The sequence below is a fragment of the Heptranchias perlo genome, chromosome 5 (genome assembly GCF_035084215.1).
Source record: "Heptranchias perlo isolate sHepPer1 chromosome 5, sHepPer1.hap1, whole genome shotgun sequence".
In the NCBI taxonomy this organism is placed as follows: Eukaryota; Metazoa; Chordata; class Chondrichthyes; order Hexanchiformes; family Hexanchidae; genus Heptranchias; species Heptranchias perlo.
This window is the reverse complement of record NC_090329.1, coordinates 43165266-43192261: the sequence shown is the minus strand read 5'-3', so window position 1 is coordinate 43192261 and position 26996 is coordinate 43165266. Positions and strand designations below refer to the sequence as shown.

Genomic DNA, 26996 nt, shown 5'->3' with positions numbered 1-26996 from the left:
ATAAGGTGCTATACAAGAGATTGTTACATAAGATCAGGGCTCATGGGATTCAGGGTAATATATTAGCATGGATTGAGAATTGGTTAATGGACAGAAAACAGAGAGTAGGGATAAACGGGTCATTTTCAGGTTGGCAGGTTGTAACTAGCGGGGTGCTGCAAGGATCAGTGCTTGGGCCTCAGCTGTTTACAATATATATCAATGACTTAGATGAGGAGACTGAGTGTAATGTATCCAAGTTTGCTGACTATACAAAGCTAGGTGGGAAAGTAAGCTGTGAGGAGGAAGCAAAGAGGCTGAAAAGGGATATAGACAGGTTAAGTGAGTGGGTGAGAAGGTGGTCATGTGGGGAAATGTGAAATTATCCACTTTGATAGGAAAAATACAAAAGCAGAATATTTTTTTAAAAGGTAAGACACTAAGAAATTTTGGTAGTCAGAGGGATTTGAGTGTCCTTGTACACGAATCACAAAGTTAACACGCAGGTACAGCAAGCAATTAGGAAGGCAAATGGTATGTTGGTCTTTAGTGCAAGGAGGTTGGAGCACAAGAATAAGGAGGTCTTATTGCAATTATATAAGACTTTGGTAAGACCACACCTGTGTACAGTTTTGGTCTCCTTACCTAAGAAAGAATATACTTGCCTTAGAGGGGGTGCAACGGAGGTTCACTAGATTGATTCTTGGGATGAGAGGGTTGTCCTATGAGGAGTGATTGAGTAGAATGGGCCTATATTCTCTGGAGTTTAGAAGAATAAGAGGTGATCTCATTGAAACGTACAAAATTCTAAGAGAGCTTGACAGGGTAGATACTGAGAGACTGTTCCCCCAGAAAGGTTACAGCACGGAAGGAGGCCTTTTGGCCCATCGAGTCCACACCGGCTCTATGCAAGAGCAATCCAGCCATCCCACTCCCCCCGCCCTATCCCCGTAGCCCTTTTTCCTTTCAAGTACTTATCCAGTTCCCTTTTGAAGGCCATGATTGAATCTGCTTCCAGCACCCCCTCGGGCAGTGCATTCCAGATCCTAACCGCTCGCTGTGTAAAAGTTTTTTTCTCATGTCACCTTTTGTTCTTTTGCTAATCACCTTAAATCTATGTCCTCTTGACCTTGACCCTTCCACCAATGGGAACAGTTTCTCTCTATCTACTCTGTCTAGACCCTTCATGATTTTGAAAAACTCTATCAAATCTCCTTGCAAGCGTCTGTTTCAAGGAGAACAACCCCAGCTTCTCCAGTCTATCCACGTAACTAAAGCCTCTCATCCCTGGAATCATTCTAGTAAATCTCTTCTCTACCTCTCTAAGGCTTTCACATCTTTCCTAAAGTGCGGTGCCCAGAACTGGACACAATACTCCAGTTGTGGCCGAACCAGTGTTTTATAAAGGTTCATCATGACTTCCATATTTTTGTACTCCATGCCTCTATTTATAAAGCCCAGGATCCCGTACGCTTTTTTAACCATCACCTTCAACGATTTGTGCTCATATACCCCCAGATCTCTCTTTTCCTCTACCCCTTTTAGAATTGTGCCCTCTAGTTTATATTGCCTCTCCTCGTTCTTCCAACCGAAATGTATCACTTTTAATTTTTCTGCATTAAATTTCATCTGCCACGTGCCCGCCCATGCCACCAGCCTGTCTATATCCTCTTGAAGTCTATCACTATCCTCCTCACTGTTCACTACACTTCCAAGTTTTGTGTCATCTGCAAATTTGGAAATTGTGCCCTGTACACCCAAGTCCAAGTCATTAATATATATCAAGAAAAGCTGTGGTCTCAGCACCGACCCCTGGGGAACACCACTATACACTTCCCTCCAGTCCAAAAAACAACCATTCACCACTAGTCTCTGTTTCCTGTGCCTTAGCCAATTCCGTACCCATGTTGATGCTGCCCCCTTTATTCCATGGGCTGCAATCTTGATTTTAAGCCTACCATGGGGCACTTTATCAAATGCCTTTTGAAAGTCCATATACACCACATTAATTGCATTACCCTCATCTACCCTCTCTGTTACCTCATCAAAACACTCTATCAGGTTAGTTAAACATGATTTGCCTTTAACAAATCCGTGCTGGCTTTCCCTAATCAATCCACACTCGTCCAAGTGACTGTTAATTCTGTCCCGGATTATCGTTTCTAAAAGTTTCCCCACCACTAAGGTTAAACTTACTGGCCTATAGTTGCAGGGTTTATCCTTACACCCTTTTTTGAACAAGGGTGTAACATTTGCAATTCTCCAGTCCTCTGGCACCATCCCCGCATCTAGTTTGGAAGATTATGGCCAGTATCTCTGTAATTTCCACCCTTACTCCCCTCAGCAACCTAGGATGCATCCCATCCGGACCGGATAACTTATCTACTTTTAAGTACCTCTTTTCAATTTTTAGCCCGTCCAGTATCTCAACTATATCTTCCTTTACTGAGACTCTGGCAGCATCCCTGGCTGGAGAGTCTACAACTAGGGTCATAGTCTCAAAGTAAGGGGTCGGCCATTTAGGACTGAGATGAGGAAAAATATCTTCACTCAGAGGGTTTTGAATCTTTGGAATTCTCCACCCCAGAGGGCTGTGGATGCTCAGTCATTGATGGGCATTCATGACTGAGATCGATAAATTTTTGGACTCTAAGGGAATCTAGGGATATGGGGATAGGGCGGGAAAGTGGCGTTGAGGTAGAAGATCAGCCATTATCTTATTGAATGGCGAAGCAGGCTCGAGGGGCATTTGGCCTACTCCTGCTCCTATTTTTTATGTCCTAGGAGGCATAATGCACCAGTCACAGAGGATATAATTTTTAACTTTGGTTGGGGCTGCTTCAGTACTGGAGCAGTGATGAAAAGATTCAAAAGGAAATTGTGGGAAAGATGGGCACAGATTTGGGAGACGATAACATGCTTGAGGACTTTATAGAGGAAAGGGAGATTGTAGATTGGGGCTTCAGTTTGCAAGGATAGAGGGGTCAAGGCTTTTTTTTAGGAGAGGGTTGATGACGATGTCAACTAGCTTGAGGGCCAGCAAAGGAAGGTTGGTGGTCAGCTGTTTAGTGGGAATAGAGTTAAGGGAGCAGGAGCTGGGTGTCATGGACAAAATGAGCTCAGACAGAGCATTAAAGGAGACAAGACAGAAGCAAGAGCATGGTTCAGCGCTGGTACAGGGGAGAGGTTTGGTATGGTAGGAAAAGGGAATGCCAAGTCTGGAATGAATGGTGGGAGAAAAGAAAGGCAAAGGAATTGTGTTGGTTTGGAATAGGAGTTATGATGGCAGGAGCAAAGTACTCGAGAGGGGAGAAATGAAAGGAGCCATGACTGGGTGAAGGAAGGGGAGGAGACAAGAGAGAAAGGCCCAAGAGTAAAAAAGCAACAAAAGCGAGATAGAAATAATGAGCTCTGATTCAAAGCAGCAGCTAAAATGCACACGCAAATGGATACAGAGGGAATTCAGGCCTTATATATGTTTTCCAACCAACATTTCCACCTAAAACAGGTGATACGCAGCAATAGTAGCAACATGTACTATCAGTGAGCTAAGAGAAAGATCTTAGCCTAGCAGAATTTATAAGTCTGGCAAAATCACTAGACTTTCATGATCCAATGGGTTTTATTTATGGTATATTACTAGTTAATGATCCTTTTCATTTTAGCATCAACAGTTTTCAGAGTTGAAGCTTTGCATGTTGCAAGGATTTTTTGTGTTACGGTTTACTGGTGTTTCTAGTTTGTTGAGGTTGCCCCTTTAAGAGCTTTACCATGAACTGAAATGATCAACATATTGACAGTATGCAGAATGTAGTCATAGACTGTCACAACACAGAAATGATCCATTTCGTCCCATCAAGTCTGTGCTGGTGATGTTCTCTAATGAGCCACCTTGTCTAATCCCACTCTCCTGCTCACTTTCTATATGCTGTATTATTTCTCTTTTTCAAGGAAATAGCCAGTTCCCTTTTTCTTACAACAACAGTTTGTGGCAGAGATTTCCACATTCCAATCACACTTGTATTTTTTTTTCTAAATTCCTTTTAATTCTTTTTGTAATTATCTTCAATGTGTATCTCCTTATTATCATTTCAACAATCAGTGAAAACAATGAGTGTGTTCCACATCTTAGCAAAATGTTGAGTACACAGATGTGTGAAGCTCTGCAGCACTAATGCCAAATTTGAATCACATCAGGACAGAGGAGGCGGGATTGAAATCTGCCTTGCATGTTTGTGTAATTTTGTGTCATCAAATAATAGCTTCACTAAGGTGCTGCAAATGCACTGTTTCCTCATCCAGTGAGCCTTTTGAGATGTCGCAACCTCTGGAGAATGTTTCTCCATATAATTTCCTCCCAAACACCAAGTTGTTTTTCTTCTTTCTCAAGGGAACTTTGCCTTTGTATTGGCAACTTCCCATCCTTTGAATGTCGAACACAACAGGATAGTCATCAAAAGACTGGGTTAACAAGAGCTCCTCAGGTGCCTTGGAAATTCCGTACAGCATTGGGCCCAGAGAGTACTGCTGCACCTTGACTTAGGTTCTTCCAAACAATTTTAATGATTGCCCACATTGGAGGAGGAAGATGAAACTATGAAGATGTCTTGTCCTTAAATACATTAACCAGGTTTATACTAGAGCAAAAGTGAGCATTTTATTTTGCTTATTAAAAAGAGATGTGGGCAGAACTAGCAATGAAGGCATCTAATTTCCTCTGTGAGAAAAATTGGAAAGCATACACATCTCCCCTGCCTCCTCCACCTCTTTGTAATCTGAGAAATGGGTTATTCCTCCTGTAATTTAGTTTGAAGTCCATTGCTCCTCAAGCAAGTTGACAGACTGCTGGAGTAAGGACATTGGGTGAAGTTCAACTACTTCGGCCTTGTGCCAGGGCCAGTGCCTATGGGTCCCTGCCAAGGCAGAAATAGATGCTACGGTGATCAATTTAACAGTAGTAAGCTATGAGATGTTCTGTACAAGAGAAGACAAATGAAGGAATACTTCTGGAGTGAGTGGCATGATTGATGCCACCTTTCTTTTGTGAAAGAGGTCACTGTTAACAGACACAGCCATTTGGTCCTGTTGTAGATCATATAGATAACATCCCATGACTGGGATTAATCCTGTCATGAGGTGACAATTATGGATGTGCCGTGAGATCAAGCCACCTGAGAATCTGTCGGACTCCAGCATTCTGGTCGTACACTTGAAAATGGCATTGGGTACCACTGGATGGAAGTGAAAAACCTTGAAGTTCAGGAGGCTTGTATGTCAGCTGAGAACTCCACTGCCACCTTCTGGGACATGAGCATCTGCTCAGAATGGTGTTCAGACAGTATTTCTTTCCTGAATTGCTTTTGACAGCACTCCTGCTTACATGTGATTCACTGTCTGTTGTTGGAGGCAAGAGCAGGAATCTGAGGTAACTATGCCCCTGAGAGATTGTAGGAGGAGATGTGCAGGTTAGTAAAGTAGCCAGATAGGTGGCAGATGCAATTCAGTGCAGAGCAGTATAAAGTAGTACATTTTCAGGAAAAAGGAATGAAAGGAAGTAAATCCCAAACAGCATTTCTTAACAGCATGGAGGAGTGGAGTGATCTAGGGCTGCAGATACCTAGATTTTTGCAGTTGACAATGGAGTCAGAAAAGACCATAAAAAGGCAAATGAGATTCTGTGTTTTATACACAGGGGCATTAAATGTAAAAGCAAAGATGACAAAAATGAAGTATTTTTGTCGATGATGTATAATGTTATTGGATTCTTTCTTTCTTGTCACTGTACACACTGGGTTAAAACCATGTTGACCTACAGAAACAACGGCCTAGTCTGTTTGACATACACAGCAGCCCCAGAACAGACGATATGTTTGCTATAGAAATCAAGGAGACATACCTTTGTATATGCAAATGCATTAGATTGAAACCCAGTTGGCTTGCTTGTATTATTCATTGTGTTCAAAATGCTATTACAATAACAACTTGCATTTTTATGGCATCTTTCACCTCCTCAGGATGTTCCAAAGTGCTTAACAGCTAATGAATTCCGTTTGAAGTGTAATCACTATTGTTACGTAAGCAAATGCAGCAGCAAATTTGCACACAGCAAGGTCCCACAAACAGCAGTGAGATAAATGACCAGTTAATCTGTTTTGGTGGTGTTGGTTAAGAGATAAATGTTGGCTAGAACACTGGGAGAACTTCCCTGCTCTTAGTGCCATGGGATCTTTCACATCCACCTGAACAGATGGAGCAGGGGACCTACCCGCTCTGCTCCCGCCCAGATCTGCCTGACTGCAATTTTAAATTGCAGACGGCAAAGACACCCGCCCCAAGCTGTCTGGGTCCTCTTTTTAAATAGACAGATCGGGCTACAATGCTGATATCGGAGCCTGATTTGCCATTTTAACCTGAGGCTTAATCAGGGGAGCAGCGCTGGCAAGAAGAATACAATAGGAAATGAGGAATGGGCAGCTCCAGAACTAGCCGCACCTCTAGCCAAGCTGTTCCAGTACAGCTACAACACTGGCATCTACCCAACAATGTGAAAAATTGCCCAGATATGTCCTGTCCCCAAAAAGCAGGACAAATCCAATCCGGCCAATTACTGCCCCATCAGTCTACTCTCAATCATCAGCAAAGTGATGGAAGGTGTTGTCGACAGTGCTATCAAGCGGCACTTACTCACCAATAACCTGCGCACCGATGTTCAGTTTGGGTTCCAACAGGACCACTCGGCTCCAGACCTCATTACAGCCTTGGTCCAAACATTGACAAAAGAGCTGAATTCCAGAGGTGAGCTGACATCAAGGCAGTGTTTGACCGAGTGCGGCACCAAGGAGCCCTAGTAAAATTGAAGTCAATGGGAATCAGGGGGAAAACTCTCCAATGGCTGGATTCATACTTAGCACAAAGGAAGATGGTAGTAATTGTTGGAGGCCAATCATCTCAGCCCCAGTACATTGCTGCAGGAGTTAGGGCAATGTCCTCGGCCCAACCATCTTCAGCTGCTTCATCAATGACCTTCCCGTCATCATAAGGTCAGAAATGGGGATGTTTGCTGATGATTGCACAGTGTTCAGTTCCATTCGCAACCCCTCAGATAATGAAGCAGTCCATGCCCGCATGCAGCAAGACCTGGACAACATCCAGGCTTGGGCTGATAAGTGGCAAGTAACATTCTCGCCAGACAAGTGCCAGGCAATGACCATTTCCAACAAGAGAGAGTCTAACCACTCTCCCATTGACATTCAATGGCATTACCATCAACGAATCCCCCACCATCAACATCCTGGGCGTCACCATTGACCAGAAACTTAACTGGACCAGCCACATAAATACTGTGGCTACAAGAGCAGGTCAGAGGCTGGGTGACTCACCTCCTGACTCCCCAAAGCCTTTCCACCATCTACAAGGCACAAGTCAGGATTGTGATGGACTGCTCTCCACTTAACTGGATAAGTGCAGCTCCAACAACACTCAAGAAACTCGACACTATCCAGGACAAAGCAGCCTGCTTGATTGGCACCCCACCCACCACCCTAACCCTCCACCACCGGCGCACCCTGGCTGCAGTGTGTACCATCTACACGATGCACTGCAGCAACTCGCCAAGGCTTCTTCGACAGCATCTTCCAAACCCACGACCTCTACCATCTAGAAGGACAAGAGCAGCAGGCACATGGGAACATCACCACCTGCACGTTCCCCTCCAAGTCACACACCATCCCGACTTGGGTCACTGGGTCAAAATCCTGGAACTTCCTACCTAACAGCACTGTGGGAGAACCTTCACCACACGGACTGCAGCGGTTCAAGAAGGCAGCTCACCACCACCTTCTGAAGGGCAGTTAGTGATGGGCAATAAATGCTGGCCTTGCCAGCGACGCCCACATCCCATGAATGAATAAAAAAAAAGAAACAGGATTAGAGTAGATAGCTCCAATTGAAGAATTAACACAGGTGCAGTGAGCTAAAAGGCCTCCTTCTGTACAGCAAATTTTATAAAGACAGTGTAAACAAGTACCATGGGTAATGGGCGCTATGAATGAGCCATGATAGTCAAAGCAAATTTTAAAGTGAGAAGCGGCATCCACCATCACCCAAGGATCAGTGAACTTGACTGAAACCGATTCGGGTGGGTAATTATCAGCCAAGAAAAGTGGTGTTAAAATGTAAACAAAAAATTAAGCTTCGTGAAAACTTCTTCAGAAATGGAAAATTTCCATCAAGACTGTTGCAAATGTTAATCTTGCATTCAAAGTAGGGGAAGAAAAGAATGTCAGTGATTAGCTTTTTCAGGTGTGTATGTAAACAATAGCCAGGACTGCTGGTGACAGCAGTAAATGAACATCAGATGTAGCTTAGAGCAAGGCCTCATAAACAACGGAATGAGGAAGATCACCTAATCAAAATAGTTTTGCCTGGTGCAAATTTTACTACTTCCTGTCGGATTTCAGGAGGTTGAATAAATCTGAAAGATTTAAATGTTAGTAGTTGCTATAATATTTTTCCCACTATGATGCTGTTCACCTCTGTTCACAGCTCTCATGGTCAAAAAGAACTGGAGTGTAGCATAGGCTGCCATAGCTGTACAATGTGGGCATTGAAGAAGGAATAATGTGACATCTGCAAAGCTGTAATGTTCCAAAGATTTCAAAGGGAGCACATCCGTGCGATACCCCTATTTGGATAACTGCATTTGGAAGTTATCTCTAAGTTGACTTGATTTAGAAATTATCTGTAAATTATTTATAAAATAGATTACACAATTTAAATAGGCATTTGAAAGAAAAAAATTAGAATGGAGTTTTCACGGAAATTGAGTGTTATTGTGAAATACATCAATATCCCCTTGTCAGAAACATAAACATTGAAGTTTATTCATGCTTTTCAAAAATAGCTTCTGTTAGTGTTTCATGTCAGCTACTGTAAATGGCTTGACTTATGAACAATTTATTTCCCTGTTTTAAATTTTACCTTTTTAAAATTTCTAACAGATTGTGGATGCTACTAAGTGTTTCGAGAAGCAGCCTCATTCAGCTTTGTCTCTTCAGTTCGCTGGATACTATTATGCCGTGCAGATCTATGTCCGCTTAAGTCCATGTTTCAAGGACAAATGCCACCCACTATACAAGGTTAGTGCTCAGAAATGGGGCCAGTTGCAATAGAAGTGCAGTTGTGTAATTGAAATATCATTTGTGCAGGCAGTGCTGAGATTGCATTGCAGCTTATTGCTGAGAACTGTATTTCTCTCTCTCTCTCTCTCTCTCTCAAGTAATTACCTGTAAATCAATATATGAGGAAGAAAGGAAGTGATATATAACAGCATCAAAAACATGTATTTCTGATTAGATCTTATTAAATTTCATGTTGATTGCCTTGCACTGAAGTGCATTACTTTGAGCTGCTTTAAATATTGACGTTGTGATGGTTGATGTTGAAATAGAATTATCTTGAATGATGCATGTTAGATATTTATTTACTCCTGCAGCATTTTAAAAATCAGTAAGTTGCTCTTTTTAAGCTGAGTTGACAAACACAGCCTATTTAAGCAAATCTAAGGACTGCTTATTTTAACCTCATTAGTATATATTGGTTTGGGGGCATTCCCATATGAATCACCTGCACTTTGTTTTTATACAAGATTTTGTTGCCACTACACATGTACTTATAAGAGAGTTGCTCGGGTTGATAATGAAATCAATATTCAAATTTTCAAGACAACATGTCTTAAGCCATCAGTTAACATGCAATAAAACTTGGAGTCTTTGACTGGTTTTGAGAGTTGGAAGAAAGATCCTCTCTATTTTGAAATAGTTCCAAGAATTTACTTGTGACTTCCAATGGTGTTGCATTCAATTATTCATGTCTTTCTATGCTGTAGCTTTCTGAATTACTAAATTATCAAGGTGCAACTAATTACAAGATAAAGATATAAAAAATTTAGTTTGTATTCTTTTAAGCAAATATTTTGTTCCAGTATTTCACAGTGAAGATAATGGTTCTGATGTGTGGAAATGTTTTGTGCCAATATGTAAGCATCCTGTTTGTGTGGTATGAAATAATATTGCACCATCTGTTGTTCAAGTCTAATTCATTAGGTTGAATTCACAAGTGGTGTGGCCTGGTGGTGCTGAAATGTCATGTGCAATAGCCCTCATTATAATCTGTTTATTATAAGGCAGCTAACCCCTATTTTGTAACTAAGAGCACAGCAAACATTGCTTTCCCTCGTGACTTTCTGTCCATCGTTTTTTCGATCCTGTTATGTTCTTCATTTACCAGCATCTTTCCATCTGCTTCTGCCTTTTGTTCAATTCCTGGTGCTAAAGAGCAAAATAGAACTTGTACCATTTTGACTTGGACATTATAGGAAACTTTCCACAAGATTGTAGACCTTCCCCACTTGTCTGGCACAGATTAGATAAATATAACACCAGCACTGGCATGCATGCTACCCCTTCCCAATAGACTACTAGTTATTAGATAGTTCCATCTACATCACAATGTTCACTGCAGTTCATACTATTTGTCACTTCCTTTGCCACTTGTATATGGCCATTTGGTCTCTCAGAACACAAAATTGAATTACAATCTGGTAGCAAAGGCTCCCGTATCTATTATTCCACATATATATGTTGACAGTTTGTACTTATCAATTTAAATTGAGTGTGACCCGGGCATGATTTTTTTTTAGTTCCTAACTAGTGGAACGGCGACACTTTCTGCTCGGTGCTTCCCCGTAATAATGTTGCTGAGATTGACTACTTTGGGGGGCAGATCAAGACTGCATGTGGCATCTTGACTTAATTCTCCATGTGTCATGCACTCAAATAATCTCTTAAATCAGTTCAGTAAACTTCCTATTTTTATATCAAAACAAAATGAATAGGAATCACAATTTTAATTGAGGCTACACGATGACAGGCATACACACAAATGGATATTCTGCCCTCCAACAGAGGAAGAACATACTGGAACACTTTTTTTTAAAAGAACTTAATGCTGTACTTGGCCTTCTTGGCTGAGTATTATACTTCAGTCACGCTGCATAAAACATCAACTACTTGCATTTATATAGCGCCTTTAGCATAGTAAAACATCCTAAGGTGCTTCACAGGAGTGTTATCAAACAAAATTTCACACTGAGCCACATAAGGAAATATCAGGACTGGTGACCAAAAGCTTGGTCAAAGAGGTAGGTTTTAAGGAGCAACTTAAAGGAGGAGAGAGAGGCAGAGAGGTCTAGGGAAGGAATTCTGGAGTCTAGGGCCTAGGCAGCTGAAGGTACAGCCGCCAATGGTGGAGCAATAAAAATCAGGGATTTGGAGGGGTTTGATCACAAGGATGAGAATTTTTAAACCAAGGCATTGCCAGACCCCGCGGGAGCCAATGTAGGTCAGCAAGCACAGGGGAGATGGGTGAACGACATTTGATGCGAGTTAGGATACGGGCAGCAGAGTTTTGGATGAGCTCATTTACGGAGGGTTCAGGGTGGGATGCTGGCATTGGAATGGTCGAGTCTAGAGGTAACAAAGGCATGGGTGACCTACATTGTCATCAATGGCAGCAATACTTATTGTTTTACCCATAGAAATGTCCAATTTTGTCCACGTGATCTGGTTTTATGACTAAAATAGTTGTAATGATTGGGAGTCATCTATTTTCAAGATTCAGTCTTTAATCAAAAAGGCTCCGAGGTGTTGTGTTCCAATGTATAATAGCTTTATTAAGAAGTTATAATAAGTAGCAAAGATGTTAAAATACAAGAGTACGATTAAACACACAACCTGCAAAGTTTATCACGGTGCAAACTTCGATGTGTACTTCTAAAAGGTCTTTACTAGTTGAGCAGTCCAGCCTCGTTCTGAGAACGTTCTAGCAAATATGATTTCATCCTCATTTATGTTTTTAGACACATTAGCTTTGTATGGGGCCTCCCATCAATCATCCTCCCTGTCACATGAATCTGCCATCCGCTTTACTTCCTTAAATTTCAGATGACACAACATCTGACATCATGTCTCCTATATGATTACTTGTCTCCAATTATCAAGGACACTATGTTTGACCAAAGCATCCCACACTCCCACCAAAGTATGGATAACTCCCTTTACCCATCTTATGCACATGAGATAAGAATGACACATAATACTCATTGTTCAAGGGGACCTTCTCTGTACAAAGTAACACAAAAGCTTGTTTAATAGAAAATCTTTGTTTACAGGAAAAGCTAACATAACGCTTTTCCCTAACAAGGTTAGCAATATTATACAGAAAGCTTGTATAATGCTTTTCTTACAGTGATGTTTTGTATAAGTTTCTGCAAGTTATACATATTTTTTTCCACTAAGGTTTCAATGTTTCAAAGAGTTTGTTGCAACACCAGCTGACAAATATTTATTTCCATGACCTTGGTACCAGTCAACTGAGTCTTAACCATTGGAGAATCAACTCTAGATGAAGCACAGTCTGTTTGGGAACTGGTTTTACTCAGTAAATGTTCTGCCATTGCAGCCTTGCAAACTTCCAGAGAACGTGTTGCCCAAAGACCTTCTGAGAATTGATTTTGAGGGATGGATTTGAAACTATTTCCTCAGCCACAATGAAGTACATGGCAGACTTTTGCAATTGCTAAGATAATTCCTCTTTTGACACCAGTACCAGTAGACATTAATAGCTTATGGGCACTGTGTGAGACTACACACTCTATCATCCTGCACACATTAGCTAAAATATGTGGGGGGAAAAAATTGGATAAGTGCCATTTTTGGGCACGGGTAGCATGATGCACTATTAACCCGTGGCCAATGACCCCTGCGCAGGCATGACTCGAGTTTCAGCCGGCCTGAGTACTAACCTGCAATCAGCGTTCCATTCTGGGCCTTGCACGTGAAATCAATGCAATTTGCACTTTCTGCCAGCAGAGGGAGCCCAATCTCTTAAAGGGAGGATGTTTCTTAGAAATCTCTTAAAGGTAGCTGGTACCTGTTATTTACTGAAAATAACAGTCTACTGTTTGCACGGAGCCTGAACGGAGATCAGACATCGCACATGTAAAACACAGATGCAGGTCCCATCCCTATGTTTACACACTGAGTTATGTTAAAACATTGAATCCCACATCCTCCAATCTGCACGCCAGACCTCACCAATCTGCCGATCTGAGTTGGTACCAGGCCTGCGAGAGTGCGTGCACCAAGGTTCTCTGCTGATGCATTAGAGATCTTGGTGCAAGAGGTGGACAGAAGGAGGGACATCCTATATCCGCGGTGGGGGGGAGGGAGGATGAGGCCCTCCAGACATATATCCAAAAGACAATGGGAGGCAGCGGGGGACAAAGCTAATACCAGGTGCACAGCATCATGAACATGGATGCAGTGCAGGAAGAAGTTCAATGCTTCGACATGAATGGCCAAGGTGAGTGACGTCTACTGTCAAGTGGCGTCTCCTACCAACTGCACCACTAGCCGCGTCCACTGCTCCACGCACTACACCCCCATCACCCACATACCAACAAACTCTTTCCATCAGTACTCAACTCTTCCAACCAGATGCTTCCTTTCACCCTTGCACATTACCACTATTGCAAGCTGCCCACCCATAATTCACAGGCCACACACACTAGCAGCTATTCACCCATGACAGGCACATCACCTAGAAACACGTTCCGCTTTCTTGCAGGAGAAGGTGGCGCATATCAGGAGGCAGCAAGTGGCAGTGGCATTTAGCCCCTCAAGCCTGTTCTGCCATTCAGTGAGATTATGCTGGACCTGTGACCTAACTCCATATACCCGCCTTAGCCCCTTGGTTCACAGAAATCTATCAATCTCAGATTTAACATTCACAATTGAGCTAGCATCGAATGCCGTTTGCAGAAGAGCATTCCAAACTTCTTCCACTCTTTGCTTGTAGAAGCATTTCCTAACTTCACTCCTGCACTTCTTGGCTCTAAATGTTAGGCTATGTCCCCTAGTCCTAGTATTCAAGTATAGGAGACCTTCAAAAACAGTTACAAATGTCTCAGCAGCCAGAGGCAATAATCCAGCCACCAACCTGTAAATCCTGCATGGTCACTTTAAATAGCACTGGTGGGGTGTCCTCCAGGCACTCTTAAGACTCGTTCAGATGGTTGGGGTTAAGACTGTGCGTTGAGTTGAGCGTTAACTCCCAAAATGGTGTCTATCACTTTAAATCAGCGTTGCACACTGATTGTAGCCATTTTCTCCCTACTTTACATGCTTCCAGCGTTCCTTATCTGCGCCTGCGTTAACTCCTATACCGAGATGGCGTCCGGCGCATGTCGCACTGGAAACGTGCGTGCGCAGCCAAGGTGCCATCTTGGATGTCGGAGAGGCCCTGTAGGGCTGAAACAATGGGCGCTACACGGCCCAATTTAGCGCCCCTGGTATCTATTCAGAAGTCCAAGAACAGACCTGAAACTTATGAGAAGAAGACGTGGAGCAGTCCATGAAGGGATCAGTATAATGAGAATGAAGCTCAGCCTTTTCACATCTTGGGCCCTAGTCATTTATTCTTGTCAAATTCAATCCCAGATATCCTTCACCCTCTACTTCTAATCGTCTCCACAAGAGTCATCTGGGAGAATTTAGTTGGTCTCTGCCGCACCCGGACCTGAAAAACTGTGCAGAGTTCCTTTAGTATCCAAGAAGCCTATCTTTGCACAGCCTCCCCTGTGTTCCATATCTAGGCCTGTCCTAGTACAATGTTCTGGGGTTTGTTGTGTTCTCCCTGGTAGCAGGCTTGAGAAGTCTTGCACACAATTTTCAAATATATAGAGACTTTGTGATAGGTTCAGTTTATATTTCAGTCTTAGTTCCCTTTTGAATTTGATAGATCAGCTATTCAAAATTCATGATGTCCTGCTAACCTTTTTCCGGGATAAAAAAGACACAGTTATGTTTGAATTTAGGAAAGGCAATTGGAAATCCCATGAGAAAGGCAATTCTTGAAATCTCAGAGAAGCAGCATAAAATGGACTGGAAGTATGAAATTCTTGGAAGAAAGCTAGAAACATTGTTTTTATTTAAAAATCATTTATAAAAGATTATAAATTAGAGCAGAAGGTAAGGGGGAATTTGATAGAAGTGTTCAAAATTATGAGGAGTTTTGACAGAGTAGATAGGGAGAAACTCTTTCCACTGGCAGGAGGGTCAGTAACCAGAGGGGACAGACTTAAGATAATTGGCAAAAATTCCAGGGGGAAATGAGGGGAATTTTTTTACGCAGTGAGTTGTTATGCTCTGGAATGCACTGCCTGAAAGGGTGGTGGAAGCAGATTCAGTAGTAACTTTCAAAAGGGAATTGGATATATACTTGAAAAGGAGAAATTTGCAGGGCTTTGGTGAAAGAGCAGGGAAGTGGATCTAATTGGATAGCTCTTTCAAAGAGCCGGCGCAGGCATGATGGGCCGAATGGCCGCTTTCTGTGCTGTATCATTCTATGATTAGATTAGTTTTTACTGTTGTGATCTCAAGGAGATAGATAAAGGACTTTCTACTGTAAAGATATAACTATATTTTCACTGTTGGATTATTCACTTGTTCATTGTTCAACAAATTTGCTTGAACTGTCCATGTGTGCAGACAACGCCCATTACATTTATTTTAGTTTTTTTCTTTTACGCTAAATGGGTTAAGTAGGAGAGAGGGTGATTTTTTAAAATTTTAATTTATAAACTTTCATCAATGCATCTGAAATTTTACAGGCCGACCCCAAAGAGGTAATTAAAATGGTCATAAAATATGTGACTGAAAATGCAGACATGAGTTGGTCAGAAGAAGTGCAGGCGCTGATTCATCACCTTAACTGTTACAATGAGTTGTTGACTGACTTCACACAAGCTCAGACACTTCAAGGCCTTGGCAAAGGAGTGGATGTACAGCGATTTGCAACAGATAGCCAATATAAAAGGGAGACAATTCTAGGCTTAGCAGAGTAAGTATGAAATCGTTATTGCTAAATTATTCCAAGGTAATTTAAGTTGTCCACATAAATTGGTAAACAAACACCAATTGATTCAGTGTTATGCTTTACCTTCCTTACCACATTTCATCAGCTACCGAGCTCCTCAACTCTACTAAGCTCTTGGGAAGGAGTTGAGCAAAGGCAGAGTATTTCTCTATCAGGAATGAAAATATGAGGTAAAGTCAACTCAAACAGCTCTAGCATACCCAAAGAGAAGGACATTGGCGCCAACTTGTCTTTGGCGTACACCTTTTAGGCAGGCTATGGCGCAGAGGAAGAAAGAAACTGAATTGAAGTAGGTGGTGGGTTGAAGATGGCACCATCAAGATCAGTATGATTGTTCATTTTGTTTTTGCTGTGCATTGGGGCAGATGAATTTCTTGGCATGTGTATATTTTACTGAAAGTGGCCGCTCTAATGATGTCAGTTACAGAGAAAATGCCAGAATGACTCTTGCAAACATCAGGGGGAAGAGGGGGGGGGACTTTAAACTGGCCTGAGGACTTTGGGGAAACCATGCTGTTGACTGGGAATGCAAATTTCTTTACCTGTAGCATGGTTTTAAAGAGTTGAGCGGCTCTGATATTTTTCAAAAAAGCATCAAAGTTGAAGTAACTTTATCTTTCTCTTCTCCAAGAACGTACTCTCCCTATCCTTTCCTTCCACTTTAACCATATCTGCCACAATGCTCCATGTATGGTCTTACTGTCAGTAACACTTCCATGGATGTATAATTTATCAATTTATTTGTATATCTCAAAATATTATTTGCTTTTGCAACTGCTGAAGTCACTGCCTCTGCTGTTTGCAATACAGCCACTTTGGGATACACGAGGCAGTTTTTTAGCAATTAACATTAATTTAGTGACCCAGTCTGGAGTGATCCTACCTGAGGTTCTCCATACTGATTTTTTTTTTTAATTGATATTCCAGAGAATACTTGAATTAAAAAGTACTTCTGTGGGACTTCTTTAAATAATGATAGGGATGCTGGAAATTACTTAGCAAAGGTGATACCATGTTTTAAATCATTTAAGTTATAAAGAAAGGCTAAGGAAACTAAATCTGTTCCTAGCAAAAAAAAGATTGAGAGGGGGTGTGATTAATTTTTTAAAAATAAACAAGGGAAGATAATGTATAATGGTAATGGTGCAAAATTAAGAGACATCATCGTAAAATGGGAAAACCATAAGCTACATCTCAAGAGTAATCTCTGTGCTAAGTTGACAATTTAAGGAACAAATTGTCAACGAATGCAATAAATACTTACTCCATTGAAGTACTCAACACAATTCAGCATCTAAAGAGTAGGCCATTATGGGTTCAGAGTAAGTCATTATTTTTTTGATAGATTGTGTCCTTAATGCTCATCCATGTTTTTGTTGCCTCCACACTCGACTATTCCAATGCTCTCCTGGCTGGCCTCCCATCTTCCACCCTTCCAAATTATCATCATCATCGTGTTCAAATCCCTCCATGACTTTGCCCCTAATATTTTTTGTATCCTCCTCCAGCCCTACGAGGCTCTGAGAACTCTGCATTCCTCTAGTTCTGGCCTCCTGTGCATCCCCAGTTCCTTCGCCCTACCAGTGGCAGCCGTGCCTTCAGCAGTCTAGACCCTAAGCTCTGGAATTCCATCCCCAATTTTCTCCTCCTTTAAGATGTTCCTTAAAACCCCCCTCTTTGACTAAGCTTTTAGTCACTGATACTAATACCTCCTTCTTTGGCTTGGTGTCAGTTTTTGTCTGATTACGATCATGTGAAGTGCCTTGGGATGTTCCATTTTGTTAAAGGCACTATATAAATGCAAGTTGCTGTCGTTATGCAAGACGTAGATGATAGGATAAAGCTAAACAGCATCAACTTGTTTCAACATTCTGATATTCTTACTTAGTACTTTTTACACCAGTCTATTAGAACAAGATAGCTGGGTGAATGCCAAGTTCAGAACAGCTACTGAAGTGGATTCATGTCCACTGGGTACAAGACTGCATAGCAATAATGAAGTTCAAACTCAGCTTTTCTGGTGAAGTTTCAATTAATCAGTCCAGTCCACTTAAAATAAAATAAGTCTCTTAACTTGTTCTGGATGTTTCATTTCACTGGGAAATGTCTTCAGCTGTTTGAATGATTAACTAAAAACTGCATCTTACTAGAATTTTAATCATGTATACTGTTGAATAAATTGTCTGGGGAAAGGAAGGAGCAAGTTAAAAACTTGTATGGTTTCTTCATAGCATGTGAAAGCAGAGTAGAACTGATCTCATTTATAAACCTTGATCTGACCTCAGGCTCCTTCATGATATCTACACTGGAAAACCCAGACCCAAAAGCTGAAAAGATAGATTCTGAAATTCCATGATGGTTCTTCTAGTTTCTCGCTGTAACTTCGGCAGGAAACCAGCAGACCCCTTCAGAAAAGCTGTGTACAGGGCCATTTTCAGCCACTTCTCTGGGAATTCTGCCATTCTCCCGCTAAGTTATGCCAGGAGATTGGGGAAAACCCTCATGGAATTTCAAGACCATAATCTTCTTATTCATTCTATCTCACAATCCCCAGATGAGAAGACTAGCCAATTTAATGTTAATGGCTTGTGGATAGTTTTATTTATCTGTTAGCTTAATATAACTTACCCATTAAATTTTGTTTGCATAGGATTATTTGCATGAATTTTCTGGCGGGATGATTTCAAATACTCATCTTTCCATATTTATAAATAATTTGTTTTTTCATAGAACCTTGGAGGAAAATGTGTACAAGATATCTCTGTCTCTGGCTCAGCGTTACAGTATCCCACTCTGGGAAGTTTACATGACACATTTGGAATTCCTTTTCACTGATAGTGGGTGAGTAGTTAAGTACTGGGTCTATTTGTACAAATGTATCTCCTCTACTTACTTTTAAAACCATTTTTCTGTATACTTCTCAATCCTGATTTCACATTCTTCTTCTAATGCGAGTAAGCAAGACATGACAGTAGTTCAAAAGAATCAATCTGTGTTATGGTACTGTATTCCCGAGGACAACACAACAATATACTCACTTTAATCCGGCATTCGGGAGACATTCAGACACATTGTAATAGGAAAGAGCGTGCTCTGTCGAGGGTGTCGTTTTAAAATTATTTTTAGTTTAGTGAGGGTGTCCTAAACAACACGGGATATTAAATGTTATGGTAGATCAGAGACTGTTACTGGTGATAGGATGCCATGTTTTTGTTTTAACTCAGCCAGAAACATTTGCTGCTGTAACCCTCTCAGCACACATTATCTAATATCTGGAATCACTTTATAGCAAAATTTCTTTTTAAAATTGCCCTTTATCCCAACCCACCTTGCTGTAAAAGAGGGACAAAATTTATAATGTATGTCTAGATTCTAATATCGTCCAGTCCCAGTGAAGTCATTTTTCACTAGCTATGCAGTCTTTCAAAGGACAGAAATTATCATTGATTTGTTTTCATTATGAGCTGAACATTTAATCAGAATCGAAGGATTAAGAAAATTGAATTTACAGATGTGCATCACTGCTCGTTGAAGAAGAATTTCCAATGACCCTGATGATTGAGAAAAGTCTCTAAGCCATGCAGGCGAGGAAAATCGTTGCTTTGTTCCCTGATCTCTGCTGAGTTAGAAAATCTCAGCCAACGTAGCAGTAAGAGTCCTGTGATTGGCCGTAGACCTCTGGGCAGGGTTCCTGCTCCTGAGGCTGTACCCGTGTGGACATTGGGTGAGGATAGGGCTCACTTGTGACACCCTTTACATCAAATAGCTTAAAGGCTCTCACTGTCATATTTCACATAAGAATCAAGGCCACTTGGAGACAGCACCAGTGAATGACTAATGCTCATGGAACAGTACCCCAGGAAGTCACCACCTTCAGTAGGGGCAGGGAGAAAATTGGAGGAGAAAGAAAAACAAGAATTTCCATGAATGGGAAAATCTATTTAGCATGGTTTTTTTTGATTCAGTTCATTATAAAGAGAAAGGGGGAGGGGGGAGCAGCGGGGGGGTTGGAGACAGGTGGGAAGGTAAAAATTGTAAAACTGTAAAACCCGCCCTATTCTGGTTTTAATGGAGGCGGGACAGGGAACAGGCGACCAAACCGCTCTCGAGGCGGGTCAGTCAGTAAAATCTTTTAAGGAGGCTGCAGGCCTCCATTTTAATCGCTTTTTTATTTTTATCTCCTGGGGGCCGGGATTCCCGGCCCTTCTGCTTCACGCCACATAATAGGAGGCGAGAAGGCCCGGATCAACAGGTGAGTGCCTTTATTGCACGGCTTGTGGGCCAGGACGAGCAGGAATGTTTCCTCCAAGCCCGACAAGCTTACATGCTGCGATCCAACACACGCAATCGGCCGCCCCCCCCCCGGCCACCAATGTCAGACCGTCTGCCACCCCCTGCCCAAATTCTGCCAACACCAACGCTCCCCCCGCCCCACCGATGTCCAACTCACCTGGCATCTGATCCCTAGCTGCTTTTCTGTCCAACAGGCAGCCAGCATGCCAATCTGGTTGGCTGGCGGCAGGAAACATGTTGAAAATATTTTAAAGGTGTGCTGATGTCAAGACCGGCAGAACGTCCGGGAAACCCATACTTCCAATTTTCCTGACCAGAAATCCTCCTCTCCATGGCTTGGTGCCGGAATTAGCATAGTGGAGCCAGGCTTACCTTCATTTGTAAGGCAAACAAATGGCAAGCAGTAGTGTTTATTTATTATAGTAAGCTATATGATATACTGAGTTTCTCTGATTATGCCCATCAATTCTAAATAGACAGTACGTTTCTTCTTTCTATTCTGTGGTAGAACCAGTGAACGAATTACAATCTTTCTGATTTCTTCAATATCTACAAACAAATCTCTATAAACAAATACCAGTTGTCGTAATCCAAGGTATGTTTTTATGCCTTGAATCACCTTAGAATTCTATTACTTGAAGAATTTCACAGTCTTTGTGACCGTTTTCATCAGGGTAACCACATTTTTAGCTCTTTCTACTCCTGTTGTCAGATTGTGTGTCCATACACACAGGAAAAAGTTTGCTTACTATTTTTTGGTATTTTTCTGCAAAGTAGATCCCCGGCTTCCACCTTCCCCCCACCCCCCCACCTTGGTGAGTCTTGGACAGATTGTACTCATGGTCACCCATTAACAGCTATTCAAAGTTCAGCAAGCTACTGAGGAACCTTTGTTTACTTAGTCTAGTAGTAGACTCAGTTTCGGTGTACAAATAAAGTACAGAAAACCTTCAAAACAGGCAAAATGTCCACCTCCCGAGAGAATTAAGGCTAAATAGTTGGAGCATGTTAAGCGTATTCTCAAAGCACTTTGGAAATAGGAATAGCTTTCTATTAAGCTTGTGTCAAGCTTACACATAAACACAATCAAATTAATGTCGCTGTAATGCAAAGTTCTCCTGTGGTCAGAAATGATGCTTAGACTAATAGAGTTCATTGAAACCAAAAACATAGACTTGTTTAACAGTGCAGTATGGATGCCCTCACTCCAGAACCAAGAACATATTCTGTGTTAAAGATTCCATGTTAAACCTGTATTGCTGAAGAATAAATCCTGGAGTGCCTCTTCCCTAACCCTCTCATCCCAACTCCAGAGGAAGGCCTATTTTTGGTAATCAAGTGAAACCCATTCTACAAGGCTTCAAGAAAGACTAACAAAAGTCTGAAAGCTATACTGAGCAAGGCCCTGAAAGAGATGAACTTTCTCGTTTGTATTACTGACAAGCAGACTTTCCTTCAGGCCAAAGGAAGCTTTATCCTTGGTATTAATCTGTCCAGACTAGAGAGAGTTTACGAGGAAAAACAAAACTGCTTCCACTTCCCTGAATTGATTCATTTGCTGTACATTTATAACTTTTAAATAGTTAAATTTGACGCTGCAATAAAATTAATTAAGTAAAGTATAATTAAGAAATTTGACAAATAATTATGAGGAGGAATACTAAATTACCTCATTTTCAGGATGATTCACTTCTAGTACTGGCAACAGCAATACGAAACTGCTCACCACCCAACTTCCCTTGCTGGCCCCCATGTTATCTGATATTGTTAATGGTTCTTTCTCCTCAGATACTGTCCCTCTCCCTTTCAAATCTGCCATCATCAGCTCCGTCCTCATAAAACCCACCTTTGAACTCTCTGTCCTTGCAAACTACCTCCCCATCTCCTTTCTTCTCCATATTCCTTGAACGTGTTGTCACCTCCCAAATTGGCATCCACCTTTCCTGCAAGTTCATGTTTGAACCCTTCCAATCAGGTTTCTGCCCCTGCCACAGCACTGAAACAGCCCTGATCAAAGTCACAAATGACATCCTATCTGATTGTGGCCGTGGTGAATCATCCCTTCTCGTCCTTCTCAACCTGTCTGCAGCCTTTGACACAGTTAACGACACCATCCTCCTCCATCACCTCTCCTCCGTTGTCCAGCTGGGTGGGACTGCCCTCGCCTGGTTCCATTCCTATCTATCCAATTGTAGCCAGAGAATCTCCTCCAGTGGCTTCACTTCCTGCATCGTTACCTCTGGAGTCCCCCAAGGATCTATCCTTGGTCCCCTCCTATTTCTCATTTACACGTTACCCCTCGGCGATATCATCCGGAAACACGAGGTCAGTTTCCACATTTACGCTGGCAACACCCAGCTCTACAACACCACCACTCTCGACCCCTCCACTGCCTCTGATTTGTCACGCTGCTTGTCCGATATCCAGTATCCTGTAATTAAATATTGGGAAGACCGAAGCCATTGTCTTCGGTCCATACCACAACCTCTGTGCCCTAGCCAGAGATTCCATCCCTCTCTCTCGCCACTGTCTGAGGCTGAACTAGACTGTTCACATCCTTGGCATCCTTTTTGACTCTGAGATGAGCTTCTGACCCCATACCTCTCCATCAGCAAGACTGCCTACATCCATTTCGCCTATCCACCTCTGCCTCAGCTCATCTGCTGCTGCAACCCTCATTCATACCTTTGTTAGTTTAGTCAGTTGGTTAGTTTGGTCAGTTTGTTCGTTCTCTCCGCAGTCCCTATTGGACAAGCGCAGGGACTGAGGCTCCTGCAATACTACCTCCTGGATCCCCGTACCTGCCTCACTCGCAGTCACACTCTCCTGTCCCTGACCACGTGTCAATTCTAAAGTATTTAATCTAAGGGGTGTGGCTGCCTCCTGGAGCAAAAGGTCCAAGTAGCTTTCTCTCTCCCTGATGTCTCGCAATGTCCGCAGCTCGGACTCCAGCTCCTCAACTCGGAACCGAAGTTTCTCGAGCCGCAGACACTGTCTGCAGATGTAGTCGCCCTGGACAAAAATGTCCACAAGCTCCCACATATGACAGCAGCAACGCATCTCCTGTTCTCCCATTATTTTATTTATTTAATTAATTAATTTAGTGTTAATCAAATTATTTACCTCGTTTAATTTATTAGAGTAATGGCTATTTAAGGAACGAATGCATGAATTGCAACAATTATACATTCCTTTCTGGCGTAAAAACACAAAAGGAAAAGCTGCCCAACCATGGCTAACAAAAGAAATTAAGGATAGTATTAGATCCGAAGAGGAGTCATATAAAGTTGCCAGAAAAAGTAGCAAGTCTGAGGATTGGGAGCAGTTCAGAATTCAGCAAAAAAGGGCCAAGAGATTGATTAAGAGAGGAAAAAAAGAGTATGAGAGTAAACTTGCAAGAAACATAAAAGTGGGTTGTAAAAGCTTCTACAAGTATGTAAAAAGAAAAAGATTAGTGAAGACAAATGTAGGTCCCTTACAGTCAGAAACAGGAGAATTTATAATGGGGAACAGGGAACAAGGAAATGGCAGAGCAATTAAACAAATACTTTGGTTCTGTCTTCACGGAAGAGGACACAAATAACTTCCCACAAATGCTAGGGAACCAAGGGACAAGTGAGAAGGAGGAATTAAAGGAAATTAATATTAGTAAAAAAAAATAGTGCTGGAGAAATTAATGGGACTGAAAGCTGATAAATCCCCAGGGCCTGATAATCTGCATCCCAGAGTACTAAAAGAGGTAGCCATGGAAATAGTGGATGCATTAGTTGTCATCTTCCAAAATTCTATAGATTATGGAACAGTTCCTGTAGATTGGAGGGTGGCAAATTTAACCCCGCTATTTAAAAAAGGAGGGAGAGAGAAAATAGGAAACTACAGACCGGTTAGTCTAACATCAGTAGTAGGGAAAATGCTGAAGTCTATTATAAGGGATGTGATAACAGGACACTGAGAAAATATCAACGGGATTAGACAAAGTCAACATGGATTTATGAAAGGGAAATCGTGTTTGACAAACCTACTGGAGTTTTTTGAGGATGTAACTGGTAGAATAGATAAGGGAGAACAAGTGGATGTGGTTTATTTAGATTTTCAGAAGGCCATTGATAAAGTCCCACATAAGAGGTTAGTGTGCAAAATTAAAGCACATGGGATTGGTGGTAATATACTGGCATGGATTGAAAATTGGTCAACAGACAGGAAACAGAGAAACAGGAATAAATGGGTCGTTTTCAGGATGGCAGGCAGTGACTAGTGGGGTGCCGCAGGGATTAGTGCTGGGCCCCAGCTATTCACAATATATATCAATGATTTGGATGAGGGAACCAAATGTAATATTTCCAAGTTTGCTGACGACACAAAACTAGGTGGGATCGTGAGTTTTGAGGAGGATGCAAAGAGGCTTCAAGGCGATTCAGACAACTTGAGTGAATGGGCAAATACATGGCAGATGCAGTATAATGTGATAAGGCAAAGGAGAATCCAAAGAGCTTCTACAAATACATAAAGGGCAAAAGAGTAACTAGGGAGAGAGTGGGGCCTCTTAAGGATCAACAAGGTCATCTATGTGCAGAACCACAAGAGATGGGTGAGATCCTAAATGAATATTTCACATCGGTATTTACGGTTGAGAAAGGCATGGATGTTATGGAACTTGGGGAAATAAATAGTGATGTCTTGAGAAGTGTACATATTACAGAGAGGGAGGTGCTGGAAGTCTTAACGCACATCAAGGTAGATAAATCTCCGGGACCTGATGAAATGTATCCCAGGACGTTATGGGAGGTTAGGGAGGAAATTGCGGGTCCCCTAGCAGAGATATTTAAATCATCGACAGCTACAGGTGAGGTGCCTGAAGATTGGAGGGTAGCAAATGTTGTGCCTTTGTTTAAGAAGGGTGGCAGGGAAAAGCCTGGGAACTACAGACCAGTGAGCCTGACATCTGTAGTGGGTAAGTTGTTAGAAGGTATTCTGAGAGACAGGATCTACAGGCATTTGGAGAGGCAGGGACTGATTAGGAACAGTCAGCATGGTTTTGTGAGAGGAAAATCATGTCTCATGAATTTGATTGAGTTTTTTGAAGGGGTAACCAAGAAGATAGATGAGGGCTGTGCAGTAGATGTGGTCTACATGGACTTTAGCAAAGCCTTTGACAAGGTACCGCATGGTAGGTTGTTACATAAGGTTAAATCTCACGGGATCCAAGGTGAGGTAGCCAATTGGATACAAAATTGGATTGACGACAGAAGATAGAGGGTGGTTGTAGAGGGTTGTTTTTTAAACTGGAGGCCTGTGACCAGCGGTGTGCCTCAGGGATCGGTGCTGGGTCCGCTGTTATTTGTTATTTATATTAATGATTTGGATGAGAATTTAGGAGGCATGGTTAGTAAGTTTGCAGATGACACCAAGATTGGTGGCATTGTGGACAGTGAAGAAGGTTATCTAGGATTGCAATGGGATCTTGATAAATTGGGCCAGCGGGCCGATGAATGGCAGATGGAGTTTAATTTAGATAAATGTGAGGTGATGCATTTTGGTAGATCGAATCGGGCCAGGACCTACTCCGTTAATGGTAGGGCGTTGGGGAGAGTTATAGAACAAAGAGATCTCGGAGTACAGGTTCATAGCTCCTTGAAAGTGGAGTCACAGGTGGATAGGGTGGTGAAGAAGGCATTCGGCATGCTTGGTTTCATTGGTCAGAACATTGAATACAGGAGTTGGGATGTCTTGTTGAAGTTGTACAAGACATTAGTAAGGCCACACTTGGAATACTGTGTACAGTTCTGGTCACCCTATTATAGAAAGGATATTATTAAACTAGAAAGAGTGCAGAAAAGATTTACTAGGATGCTACCGGGACTTGATGGTTTGACTTATAGGGAGAGGTTGGATCGACTGAGACTTTTTTCCCTGGAGAGTAGGAGGTTAAGGGGTGATCTTATAGAAGTCTATAAAATAATGAGGGGCATAGATAAGGTAGATAGTCAAAATCTTTTCCCAAAGGTAGGGGAGTCTATAACGAGGGGACATAGATTTAAGGTGAGAGGGGAGAGATACAAAAGGGTCCAGAGGGGCAATTTTTTCACTCAAAGGGTGGTGAGTGTCTGGAACGAGCTGCCAGGGGCAGTAGTAGAGGCGGGTACAATTTTGTCTTTTAAAAAGCATTTGGACAGTTACATGGGTAAGATGGGTATAGAGGGATATGGGCCAAGTGCAGGCAATTGGGACTAGCTTAGTGGTATAAACTGGGCGACATGGACATGTTGGGCCGAAGGGCCTGTTTCCATGTTGTAAACTTCTATGATTCTATAGGAGCAAGGATATCTTACTGCAGTTTTACAGGGCCTTGTTGAGACCACACCTGGAGTATTGTGTGCAGTTTTGTTCTCCTTACCTAAGAAAGGATATACTTGCCATTGAGGGAGTGCAGCAAAGGTTTTCCAGACTGATTCCTGGGATGGCAGGACTGTCGTATGAGGAGAGATTGGGTCGACTCGGCCTGTATTCACTCAAGTTTAGAAGAATGAGAGGGGATCTCATTGAAACATATAAAATTCTGACAGGGTTAAACAGACTGGATGCAGGGAGGATGTTTCCCCTGGCTGGGGGGTCTAGAACAAGGGGTCACAGTCTCAGGATACGGGGTAGGACATTTAGGACTGAGATGAGGAGAAATGTCTTCACTCAGAGGGTGGTGAACCTGTGGAATTCTCTACCACAGAAGGCTG

At 42.1% G+C, this 26996-nt stretch overlaps 1 protein-coding gene across 2 annotated transcripts in view; it reads left to right on the top strand.

Moving 5' to 3' along the window:
• nbas (NBAS subunit of NRZ tethering complex) overlaps positions 1–26996 on the top strand; it is a 293872-nt gene that overhangs the window by 188042 nt on the left and 78834 nt on the right. For both annotated transcript variants that reach the window (XM_067984290.1, XM_067984291.1), the window contains exons 40-42: positions 8979–9116; positions 15710–15939; positions 18706–18816. In XM_067984290.1, the coding sequence (XP_067840391.1) occupies positions 8979–9116; positions 15710–15939; positions 18706–18816 (479 nt within the window). The remainder of the gene's footprint in view (positions 1–8978; positions 9117–15709; positions 15940–18705; positions 18817–26996) is intronic.